Here is a 13,930-nt window from a genome sequence, read left to right on the forward strand (position 1 = left end):
ACTATATTTACTATACTGAATATTTACCAGTAACACATCACATGACACGCATGGAGATTTCACATTAATCTCAGGATACTCATCCTAATACCCAAATTACAGTATTACTGGCTATTTAGTGGTGATGTGTGCAGTGTAACTCATTAATCTAATTGCAAATAGTTATAAAAATGCACAATTCATTCTATTTCAGTTAGCTGCATTAGTACCTCACTGAGTTCAGTTTAATTTCCTAGATCTGTTCTTTGACTAAGTATATGTCAACACAGAGTACATCCCCAAGTGTGAGGTGAAGCTACACAGTAATTGCACAACCTCAATTTGATAGCTACATATACATATATGGTAGGCCTAGCTATATAAACTGCACCAAGTATCTATTGTACAGGCTTACTGTGTCTCTTTGTTCATATTAAATATTCACCTACACAAGACACAGTAACAGTACCACAATAAAAGTGCCTCTACTACTTTAGCTATGATGTATCCAAGTTACACAACATGCACCATGTTCCACACTGTTATTATCTGCTGCTGCTGTTTGCATACATGTACCTATATGCAATGAACTCTTCTACTGCACAGTCATGTCAGTGTCTGACATACATGGGCTTTTAACTGCAATAATTCTAGGTGGCCTCTCTATTTTTTAAATCCAATGTCACACATTATACTAACTGCCTAAATCAGATGTCAAAAACTGACACTGTCTCATTTTTAAAATTAAGCTAATTCATATAAGGAATACTTTCACTCTAACAATGTTATAATCACTGCAATATGTGAAAGCCTTTGGATGCCATACATCATATTATGCTGACCTACTCTTGTTTGTAAGAAACTCGACAACAAAGATATTCTAGAACAAATATCTTTCCTGCTCATACCTGTATCTGATATATTTTCCTAACTAGCTTTCACTTTCACACACTGAATTCCACAATTCATCCCATGAAGTTTTAAATCTGACAAATTCATACAATAAACTGTGAGACAGTAATGACTTGCTCCTCAACACTGACTCTTAACAGATGGCTCCTTGTGGAGTACCAGGTAAATGCAGCATACAGTCATGATAATGTGAACTCCACAGACTACAAAAACCTGCAATTAGTGGAAGTTACAAATACAGGTCAAGAAATATTTCATGAGAATTTTTGCAATAGCCAGGACCCTTTAAAAAAAAAAAAAAAAAAAAAAAAAAAAAAAAATGCATGTACCTTTACACAAGAGAATCAAGTGACACTCCACAAAGTACACATGATTCTCTTTATCTCAGATGATACTGGGCACACATTCATTAGCAAGCAAGGAGTTTTGAAGTTGTAATCAATATTGTCACAATCATGAAAAACTTGGAAAATATATAAACATTTGTACACAGGGTATCAAATCGGCCATATTTCATACCTCTACAAGGGCCAGGGTTTTGAATGAAATAAAATACAGTAATTACATTTATCATAAATATACAATGAAGTCAATCGCTTTCCATCACTCTAGTCTCTGTAAACTGATGTCAGTTGCAATTTGTAGTAATATATATTTTTTTCTGCCTTTGCAATTTCAAGTATGATATATCAACCCTTAACAATGAGATCTGCACTGACTTTATACTTCTTATTTACCTTGACTTCTATAGAACTAGTTTGCTCAGATTAGAAAAGGCTTCTTGCACTTATGGGAAATAAGAATGATTTCCCTTAATCTCTTCATTATAAGAGGTCTCCCTTTCCATCATATATATTGTCTGGTAGGGGGGAGGGGGAAGGAAGAACCATCATACTGAGAAGGTAAATGCAGTATGTTTCATAAACTTCCTATGCTCTGGGCCATCAAGGCCCTCAGAAAGGTAGTAAAGGACTGGCTGTAAATATTTTTATATATATAATCAACTACCCCAAATTTACGTGGCACAACACAGCACCAATACTATTATAAATGACATGGATACTGCACAAAGAAATAGTTATGTAAGTGCTATTTTCTGTTGTTATTGGTCTTACAAAAATGTGCTATACTACACTGTGTAAATGCAGCACCTGTACCTCACTAAGTCATGAAAGTGAGCACTAACACATCACTGTCTCTGTCTTTCATCAGTTCATAGATTATATCAATAATCAGAAGTGCTACATATATATTTTTTTCATACTCTAGCCTCTGTAGGATTATGCGGTGTAATACATCTTACCGGTGTTGAAAATGCAAGGGGGGGAGGAGCGACTGACCCCCTTAAATATGATGTTAAACCATGGAAAATGAGATGTAGGAGGACCCACGGTAGGTCATAAAAAAAGATCCCTTCAGTCGTGTTCATTATTGTTACAATAGATATATTATTTTGCATACATGATCATTCAGAAAGTGAACAGTGAATAAAAATGTATATAGCCTTTATCATCATCATCTTGAAAACTAGGAGAAACAGCAATTACCTTGCAATTTATTAAAAATGTTCAGCACACTGTGATGATGGCTCAGACTGGTAAGTTCATAATATTGTTCCAAAACTTATCACATGATGACTTTTAGCACCTTAACCCCATTCTGTGGTGTGGTTTTATGATATTGAAACACTTGATATAAGTAAACCTTATTAACAATGTTCTACTTTAAATCTCACCTGCAAGAGAATTTAGAAAGGGTATGCTACTTTAGAGCTTGCGATAAAGGAAGATTTTCAAGAGGACACACGCCATATATAGTAAGTTTACAAAAATATCTATGACGGTGGGAATACTGCATCCTGAACATTTAAAAAGTCCTCTGCAATGCATGATTAAGAGCTGTGGGGACCCTGAGGCACAGCATCTTGTGGAGGCCCTTAAGACTAACACTAGTAGAGTTCAGTAGCCTAGTACGGACATCCACTGCATTTTAATGCTAAACCTATCCTACACACACTAGTGTCTGCTGGTCTTTCTGTTTTAGGGGCATGAACTTTCTATGATCAGCATTCACTCATCTTGCAGTGGCCCCTTTTGTCTGGGGACCCCAAGGCTATAGATCTGCTACCTTCTCCTTTAATCCAGTACTGGTACTCTGGTATCCATTACTCTCTGCATAAGGCCACATATTGGCCATGATTTCAAAAATATTTACCAGAGGGGCTTACAGCACTCACACGTAAAAGGCTTGCTCAGCTTCCTTCCCTCCCCCCTTCTTTCTTGGTAGCCTGCCCGTGTTGAAGGTCGTGATGCCCCCAGTTACACTGACTTCTTTCTAACAATGCATCTTGCCCTACATGAACATATACTGCAAACACTGAACACAACAGGATGGTGAGGCCAAGAGTATCATGTTCAACAGCCAGGTCCTATATAATTAGTCATTATTCTGGGTGCCTGGTAAACTAAGCAATTTAGCTCTTAAGTGCAGAGGCAGGGTCGAACACTGCTAGCCTATCCATTATACGTGCCTTAAAGGTACTACATGTCACTGGCATGAAGGATGCAGCTGTCAAATTGAGTCATTTCATCATGTGTAAACATGTCATTATTCTGGCTGATACATGAATAATGCCATCTAAAGACTGTGCTCAGTGGAGCCCCGTGTTTTGCATTTAATTGGCTCTGTGAAAAGTACCGCGAACCATGAAACAACTAAAGTTGGGGCATTGATCTTATAGGAAACAGGCTAATTAGTTCCAGGTCCCATGCCAAGTCCCCCTAAAACCCATTTGTGCAATGCAAAATTTACTAATCACACGTGAAAAGAAACTAGTATTAATGCAATGTACTTGGGTAGTGTGATGAGTAAGGATAGAAGCTTAGAGGGTGAAGTACTTAAATGGGTACAACAAGAAAAAAAAGGTTGCTGGTTCCTTGAAGGCAGTGATAAAAAACAAGGAAGTGAGCATGGGAGTGAAAAAGTTACTACATGACAGTACTGTGATACCAACTTTAATGTATGGAAGTGAAGTTTGGACCTTGTTGGAGGGACGCAAGTCAAGAGTGAGGGCAGTGGAAATGAGTTATTTGAGAGGAGCATGTGGAGTCACATGGAAAGACAGACTGACAATTGAGGAAGTGAAGGAGCGTTGTGGTGTGGATGTGGATGTGATAGGAAGCATTAGGAGAAACACACTGAGGTGCTTTGGCCATGTGGTGAGGATGGAAAGCGAGAGACTGAAGAGGAGAGTGTATGCGAGACAGGTGGAGGGGGGAAGAGGGATGGGGAGACCAAGGATGGGATGGAGGGATGAAATGGAGAGGTATATGAGAGAGAGGGGTGTGAGCTGGGGGCAGGACAATGAAATAGTGGGGGACAGGGCAACATGGAGGTGATTTGTTTGTGGCCACCCCTTATGGGATTAAGGCATCTGGCAATGGATAGATAGATAGACATAACAGGCAAGAAAACTCACTTGGAAGGTTGGAGTGAGGTGCTTTGTGGAGGGGATGGGGGTGTAATTTCCGAGGCAAGTGGTGAGGCTACTGCATCCTGCCACCTCTGGCACCTCCACCCTCCTCTGCCTCTGCCTCTCAATGCAACACATCCATCCTGTGCTGCATTTCTACTGTCTGCTGCTCCTGCACAAACCCACAGAAGTCCCAATCCTCAAGCAGGTTTTACATTTTTCTCGCCATGGAAGGAGGGGTTTTCGCACAAAACTTGGTGTTTGGGAATATTTGCAGGCCACCACTAACCATGAAACCGCAAACAAAGATGTCGCTAACCGCGGGGCTCCACTGTACCTGTATTAAACTTTCCATACAAGTTGTACTGTACTATGAACTTGGGGAAACTGGTAAATCAGCTTTACAGACAGCATGAGGAAAATTTTATTTAATGTACTGGGGGAAGAAAAAAAAAATTAAGTAGTGGTCAGGTTTGCAAATGTCAGATACTGTGTTAAAGTGCCTACCAGAACATTATTCCTGGCGCCAGATGAAGTGTTGCAATTAATGATAAATGCGGGTATAAAATTATTCCTAACCCATGTAGGGGTACTTCACATCAGTCAGTGGAGCCATGGTCTGCTTGACTGCTTGAGGGGACGTCCACTTGAGAGCATATTGAAGACCTCCAGCCTTGTCATTTGTACCTGCAATGTGGAAAGTTCATCATCATATTTAAGGTTTGTTCCCTCTCCTGAGAATCCCCAACAGGGAATGACCATAACAGAACCAACTCCAAGCTACTGTGCCTTCACATACATCTCATACTTTCAAATACTCCTCTTTCTTTTCCTTCTTTCTCACCCATATCTATCTATCAATCTATCTACTGCCAGACGCCTTAATCCCAAAAGGGGTGGCCACAAACAAATTGCCTCCATGTCACCCTGTCCCCCACCATTTCACTGACCCACTCCCAGCTCACACACCCCTCTCTCATATACTTCTCCACTCCATCCCTCCACCTCATCCTTGGCCTCCCCTTCCCTCTCCCCCCCTCCACCTCACTCACGTACATTCTCCTCGTCAGTCTCTCGCTCTCCATCCTCTCCACATGTCCAATCCACCTCAGTGTATTTCTCCTAACACTTACTATCACATCCACATCCACACCACAATGCTCCTTCACTTCCTCATTTGTCAGTCTGTCTCTCCATGGGACTTCACATGCTCCTCTCAAATAACTCATTTCCACTGCTCTCACTCTTGACTTCTGTCCTTGCAACAAGGTCCAAGCTTCACTTCCATACGTTAGAGTTGGTTTCACAATACTGTCATGTAGTAGCTTTTACACTTCCATGTTCACTTCCCTGTTTCTTATGACTGCTTTCAAGGAACCAGCAACCTTTCTTCCTTTTTGCACCCTTTTAAGCACTTCCCCCACTAAACTTCCTTCCTTACTCATCACACTACCCAAGTACTTAAACCCACTCACATTTTCCATTTCCTCCTCATCCAAAATCACTGTACATTCAGTGACTTCATTTCTCTCGAAGACCATCACTTTCCTCTTCCCTACATTCACCTTTAGATTCCGTTTCTTACACACTCTCCCAAACTCATTCACCAAGCCTTGCAGCTCCCCTTCATCTTCACTTAACAACACAGTATCATCTGCAAACAACAGCACAAGTAGCTTCCAAACACTGCCCTCTCTCATTAGGGCCGCTCCAACATCCACTGCCCTACCTTGCATTTCTTTTATAACCCCATCCATATACAGATTGAACAACCAAGGAGACATGACACATCCCTGTTTCAATTCAACCTTCAAATAGAAAAACTCACTTAGTTCACTATCCATATGCACTGCAGCCTTAGCACCCTCATACATACTCTTCAAAGCATTCAACAACTTCCCATCTACCCCATATATTCTTAACACTTTCCACAATCCTTGTCTATCCACCCTGTCATATGCTTTCTCCAAATCCATGAAGGCCGCATACTTCTTTCCCTTCTCAAGAAACTTTTCCATTAAAGATCTAAGAATGAATATCTGATCTACAAAATCTCTTCCCTTCTTAAAACCACCCTGTTCTTCAACTAATACCTCTGTTATTTCCCTAACTCAGTCAATAAGTATCCTACCATATACTTTTCCTATTACACTAAGAAGACAAATGCCCCTATGATTACCACACACTTCTTTTTCCCCTTTTCCTTCGTACAGGGGAATAATTATTCCTGACTTCTAATCCTCCGGGACTCTACCTTCCTCCCAGGCCAATCTGCACATCTTCCACATCCATTCTACTATTATCTCTCCCCCATGCTTCAGCATTTCACCACACACTCCAATTCCTGGGGCTTTCCTCATTTTAACTTTCTTTATTGCTTCCTCAACTTCCATCCTACTGATTTCTTCCTCTCTTCTCACATCCCTCCTTCTCCCAGCCATTCTCGAGCCACTTATACTTGCATTAGTTTCATTCTCTGTGTTCAGGAATTACTTAAAGTGTTCCCTCCATCTGCTCACTTTTTCTCCCTTCTCCACTAGTAATCTACCATTTTTATCTTTCACTCCCCAGCTAACTTCTGGCACCCTGTCTAACTTTCTTTACCTCTTTCCAGAACATTTTCTTACATTCTCTCCACTTTACACTCAAGTTCCTTACAAATTCCTCAAGCACTCTCTTCTTACTCTCTCTTACTAATCTTTTCACCTCTCTCTTCCTCTCTACATATAACTCTCTCTTCCATCTCTCAACTTCTTCCATGCCTCTGTTTCTCATCCACTCACTATATGCTTTCTTCTTTTGTGCCATAGCCTCCCTCACCTCTTCAGTACACCATGCTATTCCTTGCAACCCTTTCCGTCTTCTCTTCACCCCACACACCACCTCACATGCTGCACAGATTTCTTCTGTGAATATCTTGAACACACCTTCCATGTCCCTCATCTGCTCCAATCTGTTTTTACCCTCTTGCTTTTCCACTTCCCTCTTATATTTTGTCTTTTTTGCATCCTCTTGTAATTTTTCCCTCTCCTTGTATGTACTACTTCCTCCTGTCCTTCCCTTCTTCAAGTTCTCCAATTTACTTGGACTTTAATTCTGACCACCACCAAGTGGTGGTCCGAAAGTCCACTCCCCCAACCTCTATATACTCTTGCATCCATTATACACCTTCTCATCCTTTCATCGACACACACAATCAATCATTGCCTTCCGTTCATTCAGTTCACCACCCACCCTTCTCATCACTCGCCATGTATACCTGTGGATCATTCTGTGTCTGAAGAGGGTATTGGCTATCACCAACCCCCTCCCGGCACAAGCATCCATTAAAGCACTGCCATTCTCATCCATCTCTGCAGGCACACCCCACTCACCAACTACCCCATCCACCTTCCCATTCCCTACCTTTCCATTCATATCTCCAATCAAAAAAGACTCTTTCATTCCTTTCAAACTTTTCCATGCACGCTTCCACATTTGTCCAAAACTCTTCTTTCTCTCTGCTTGCACGATCTTGTGTTGGTGCATACACACACACACACACACACACACACACACACAATCGCCCACATTTGTAGTCCAACTTTCAGTCTTACCCACACAATCCTCGAGCCAACTGATCCATACTCTCTTATATTCTCCTTCCATCTGTTACTCACCACAATACACACTCCTTCTTTTGCCTTCTCATTCTCACCTGCTCTTGCACATATACCCCTTCCATACTCCCATTCCCTCACACTCTCATCTCTCCATTTAGTTTCTGTTGACCCACATACATCCACTTTCGCACCCTCAAGCACCTGGACAATCTCTCTTTCTTTCACCTCATCATTTGCACCTCTTAAATTCCAAGTCACCATCCCTATCGTGTCCTTTGTTCGGTCCTTTGTCGTCATCTTCTGGTCAGTCCTGGTCCGAGGCTTCTTGTTCACATTTTTAGTTATTTGTTTTCCGGGGAGGGGCACTAACCCTTCGCCAACCTACTTGTTGCACATAGGGAACACCTTGCCACTGAATGTAGAGATAACCTAAAAACAAAGTATCACTACACAAAGTGGGTGGATGATGGGTGCCCCCACCTACTACAAATCTCCTGAACCCATGTACCAAACCATTTTCTTCTTCCATACCAAACAGGCCTTCTTCTTCCAGCAGCATTATCCTCAATCTCACATTCACAGTCAGTGGTAAGCATCTTATTCACATCAATCCAGTAACATCTTTTTTATCTTATTCTTTCCATGGCTCTAGGCTCATCTGAACATGAGTCTAATGAGCTGCAGGCTGAAGATGTTTTTCATCCGCAGTCTACCATCCTCCTTTTGGGGGACAGAGAGGGAGATGATAGACATCTGTATCTGGATATCCTGGTGTCATCACATGAAGGCATCATTCTCCAACTACTACAGGGTTTCTTAACTATTTTTAGGCTGAGACCCACATTCTGAATATAAGGTAACCTCGATACCCCATGATGTTAGACAAATTATATTGCACCAGCACTGTATCCAAGGTAATGCAGATCATTATTAAACAAATAACTGACATGCTTACCAACTACTTAATACTTAAAAAAAAAAGCATGATTATGCATTTACACTGATCTGTGAGTACCTATCTATCTATTGCCAGACACCATAATCCCATAAGAGGTGGCCGAATGACTTTGAGTTAGCTGTTTTACAGGGAGGGGCATTAACCCTCTGCCAACCCACTTGTAGACACGTAGGGAACATGTCTGGGTTGGTTATATGGTTGCTACCCAGTGTCGTACAGTATTTCCATGGTCAAGCAGACCCATCAATGACAGACAAGCGATCACCATTGCAGAGCCATACTCTGAAGTGGGGGAAAAAAAAAAAAAAAAAGGCTACACAAGAAATGTGCAGTAGGCACACACAACATAATGGCAGAATGGAATAAAATCATGGTACAGTAGAGTAAGCTAGAAAAATGTGAAAGTCAACACTCATGATTCGACCATCCCACATCAATCTTACCCAGGATCTCCCACTTCCTCTTCCTTTTCCCTGGTGAACAGGAATCATCACACACCCTAAGAGGAGGCAACCATGGAATAGCAAATTCTGGAAACAGTAGGGGACAACATGCGCAGCATAACTGTCTGCAAGATGTTTACTACACTGTCACCGAGTGAGAAATGAGAATGACTGAGGGGGGTCTGTAGTGGTTGGTGAGTGAACTACCCAGCCAGACAGATGGTGCAATTGGGCTATTCCCGCCCGGCCACAGGCAAAATATATTTGTGTGGTCATAATTTCTGCCAGACACAAGCATTTTGTCCAGACAATATGAAAAAATGTACATATAATGGTTTTGAAGAGCCAGATCACAGCATCTTGGTAATGGCCATCCGGATAATAAAGAGATTACTGTAAATGGTTTCCTGGCTTACACGAAATCACTTGACTTGTCACTCAATGTAAAGCCACCTGAAAAGGAAAGAAGAGTAACAAAGAGACAGAAAAGATGGAAGAAATAGGAAGAGCAGAAATGGAAAATGGATGCTAAAGGTGAAGGTAGAAGTATGCAGCACTACATGAAATTAGTGGATGAAAGTCGCCACCACAATGATGATCAGCTTAACCCGCCCTGTCCCATCGAAGTATGGGTACGTTGCAACATTTTGCATTTGCCAGTCCCGGCAACGTACCAGTACGTCGTGCAATTGCTAAGTGCATAATTTCCACAATTTTCAAATTTCGCGCTTGATTTTCGGTATGTATCCCCGCTTGACCTTCCCCTACCTGCCACCAGGCGGAGACACTCAGCGACCCCGCGCGACCTGCGCTAACCCGTGGCTCGTTCACTCACCTGTTAGCAATGGTCCTGTTCAGACATGGCGACGAGAGGTCTCTCAGAGGTCGAAATTCAAGCCGCCCTGGACGCCTTTACAGGCGACAGTGATTCCCCACTGGACGACGAGGTTGTTGACAAAGATTATGTGCAGCCAGAGGAGGAGGAAACCACCAGCAGTGATGAAGAAGTCCCATCCCCCAGGAAGCGGCAGTACGTGACTTCCCGTGCTGCTAGAGAGGGGCAGCCAGCCAAAAAACCATGTGCAACATCATATGCCCAGCCCCAACATGATGTGGAACCCGAATCTGATGACAAGGACAAAGACGAGGACGGAGTCGTGGGACGTGCTGCCACGTGGTATGGACGTGAGGTGATTACTCATCGTGGCCCCGAGCGCACACCACGTCGGACGAGCAGGAATGGGCCTAGTATTTTGTTTGAAGAGGTAGGAAGTGCCGTGGAGGGAGTGGGGAGTGAAAGGGAAAGTGCAGGGAGGAGTATGGAAAGTGAGAGTGGCATGAGAGTGGCGTGAGTGAGTCATCGCTCTCCCTAGGTAGTGTGAGGCGGTGGGGTGTATCATGTGGGCAAGTGCGGGTGCGTTCTGTATCATGTGAGGTTGTGATGGAGGGGGAAGGTGGGGAGGAACCACTCCCAAGCACGTCTTATGCTCCCCAATATCCCCAAACACGTGGGCGAGTTAGGGCGCGTGAAAAATCACATGGTGTTGTGATGGAGGGGGAAGGTGGGGAGGAACCACTCCCCAGCACGTCTTATGCTCCCCAATATTCCCGAACTTCATCCCCACAGCCCCCTAATGTTCCTCAAGGCCGTAAGGGTGAGGGAAAGGGTAAAGGCAGAGGGAAGAGGAGTGAGAGTGGGGAAGCCCTCCGCACTCCTTCTCCCCAACCTCCCCCACCAGCATCTCCTCCCCACCCAGACGAAGGCGGTGATGGGGATGATGGGGAAGAGGGATTTGTGGGATGGAATTGGGAGGATGGGAGTGATTTTTCTCCCCTCATTCACCCTTTCACTGAGCAGGGGCATGCTGGCTGCATTGCTCCCGGAATTCACCGTAATAGACGAGTTGTCGGTTCTGGGTAAACATGGCCAGTGCACTCTGCCATGTACTTAAAAACTTATGGTATATGTATCTTTTAATTTAATTGATCATTTGCACTGAACAAGACGTGATAACTTTAATTCACTGCGGCTGGAGGGAAGGAGCCGCCATGTTGGTGATGACGTCAGCATTCACACTGCAGACGACGCTCCAATCCATCACACAATATTTACCAGTAACAGAGATGATAGTTGTACCTACATGGCCACGTAGATCCAAACTACCCCCTTCAGGTATGTTGTGAAGGAATATTTTTCATGGTGTAAATGGGTGGTACCTGTTAGGTAAGTAAATTGTGGTGAAATCGACCAGAAGTAGCGTACAGTTACACCATTCCCGAGCGGTGCTCGTACCTCATGAGGTGGGAAGTGTTAAATGTATGCCGTACAGTATCAGTTGTATGAGTTTATGCTCATATTTAATATTTCACCTTCTTCATTATTAGTTTTCTGAAGAAAAAAAAAAGTTTCAGTGACTCAACTACAGTACTTCAGGGGAGTGACGAAATACCGAATCAGCGGTCATTTACCAAATCAACACCGAATTGGCACTTTTTAATTGGTGTTATAGATTTTATCATCATAGAAGTTCATACTCACCTAATTATTCGAAATCTGGTCAAATTTTTGTATTTAATTTTAACTTTTAAAAAATCCATTTTCACAGCGAAAACGGGCTAAAATTAGCGGAAGTGTTTCTCCTTTAGCTGAACAGCTTGCCTTGGCAGACTTCTGCTTTGTATAAATATTAATTTAACATACAAATGCATTTATTTGCAATTTAAATCAGTATCTGTGCAAAACAGAAGTCTGTCAAGGCATGTTAGCGATCTAAAGTAGAAATACCCGCTAACCTTAGCACGTTTTTGCTCTGACTCCTAATATTCTATTAATAATTAAATAAAGCATAGTTTTTTGACTGAATTTCAGATAATTAGGTGTGTATGAACCTATATGGTGAAGAATATAATATTTTCACAACAGTAAAGACTGCATTCCAGCACTGGGAACTTCCAACGAGCAGCCAGCCACCACTGTTTTCGTTTATTGTTATTGGCTAGTATACAGAGGAATAATTTCCCTACTGTGCTTTTGTCAGTGCACTTACACATTGGAACGAAACATTAGCAATTATTCCTCTTGTCACTGGACATTCTTGGAGGTCAGAAATAAGCACAGTGTATCCTGGCTAAACGTTAACAAAGCAGACTATGTTGCCTCAGTGTGAGTAGTGACGTCACGACCAATCACAGGCCATTTCAGTGTCACGTGATTTTTCGGCTACTTTATCTATTATTTTTTCATGTTTCTGCACATTTTTATTGGAAATAATGGTTGACATAGTTATTTTCTGAGTATCTTTTACCCATACAAGTATCTAACTTCAAAATAATTTTCACCAGAAACTCGTCTATTCCACCAGGTTGGATTTTTTCCACCTGTTTTTTAGTGAGGCATTCGTGGAGCAGATTGTTTACCAAACCAACCTTTTTGCAAGCACCCAGCACCGTGAGAGTGAAAGATTGGGAACAAGGAGCAGGCATTCTATCATATATGATTACCCTGTCTCCCTTTCAGAAATGTTCCTATTTTTTGCCCTGGTCCTTTTGATGGGTATTATACGAAAGAACAGAATTCCGGTTTACTGGACAAGGGACCCTGTTATGTTTACATCAATATTTGTTCAAGTCATGAGCCGTAATCGCTTTCAACAAATTCTAAGTCGCCTCCATTTCTATGATGCTCATGATCCTGCAAATGCGAACGACACAGATAAGATGAGGTGAATTAGGTTGGTCTTTGATCACCTGAGGCAAACCTTTCGTTCGTCATTTTATCCCTATTGAGACCTCGTCACAGACGAGAATCTCGTGTTGTGGAGAGGTAATATTTCATTTAGGCAGTATATACCCTGCAAAAGGCACCGTTTTGGGTTCAAGATCTTTGTTATGTGCGACTGTAGGACTGGATACGTGCAAGACATAGTCTTGTACACCGGTGCACAGACAGACATAATAGAAGATCGGAATATTGGACTGTCGGGAGCAGTGGTAAAGACAATGATAGAAGACTACCTTCATCGTGGTCACGTCCTCTACCTGGACAACTGGTACACTAGCCCTCTTCTCGCTCGTTATCTACACATGCATGAAACGGGAATCTGTGGAACCATGAAGGTGAACCGGCGTCACATGGTCAAGGTAGGGTGGAAACTTGACAGGAATGAGGTTGTCTTCTTCAAAGCCAACAACATCCTTGCAACTGTGTGGAACCATAATAGAGTTGCCTCTTGTCAACGGTTCACCGCCCCTTGATGCACCGTACTGATTCCGTTGAATACCAGAGCGAGAACAGGAGTCATATTTGGAAACCTGAGTGTGTCATGGACTATAACATAAACATGCGCCTGGTGGACCAGTCAGACTCCATGATATCGACGGTAGAGTGTGCCAGGACCACGATGAAGTGGTATAAGAAACTGTTCTTTCACTTGCTAGACATCACTGCTCTGAATTGCCACCACCTTCACGCCATGACAACAGGAGTTCAGGAAACCTTTGAAGGGTTTGTGAGGGAGCTCACAAGAGAGATGTTTGCACGGTATGCTGTTGAAAGGCCCCAACA

General features: G+C 42.6%; 1 protein-coding gene across 1 annotated transcript in view; it reads right to left on the reverse strand.

Moving 5' to 3' along the window:
• Positions 1-1,396: 1,396 nt before the first annotated feature.
• The window catches only part of P5CDh1 (delta-1-Pyrroline-5-carboxylate dehydrogenase 1), a 156,177-nt gene continuing 143,643 nt past the window's right edge, over positions 1,397-13,930 (reverse strand). The window contains exon 6 of the mRNA XM_080280638.1: positions 1,397-5,050. Coding sequence (XP_080136764.1) covers positions 4,938-5,050 — 113 coding nt within the window. The 3' untranslated portion in view covers positions 1,397-4,937. The remainder of the gene's footprint in view (positions 5,051-13,930) is intronic.

Source organism: Coenobita brevimanus, chromosome 85, assembly GCF_032717465.1.
Source record: "Coenobita brevimanus isolate Jiangsu-jjx chromosome 85, ASM3271746v2, whole genome shotgun sequence".
Classification (NCBI taxonomy): Eukaryota; Metazoa; Arthropoda; class Malacostraca; order Decapoda; family Coenobitidae; genus Coenobita; species Coenobita brevimanus.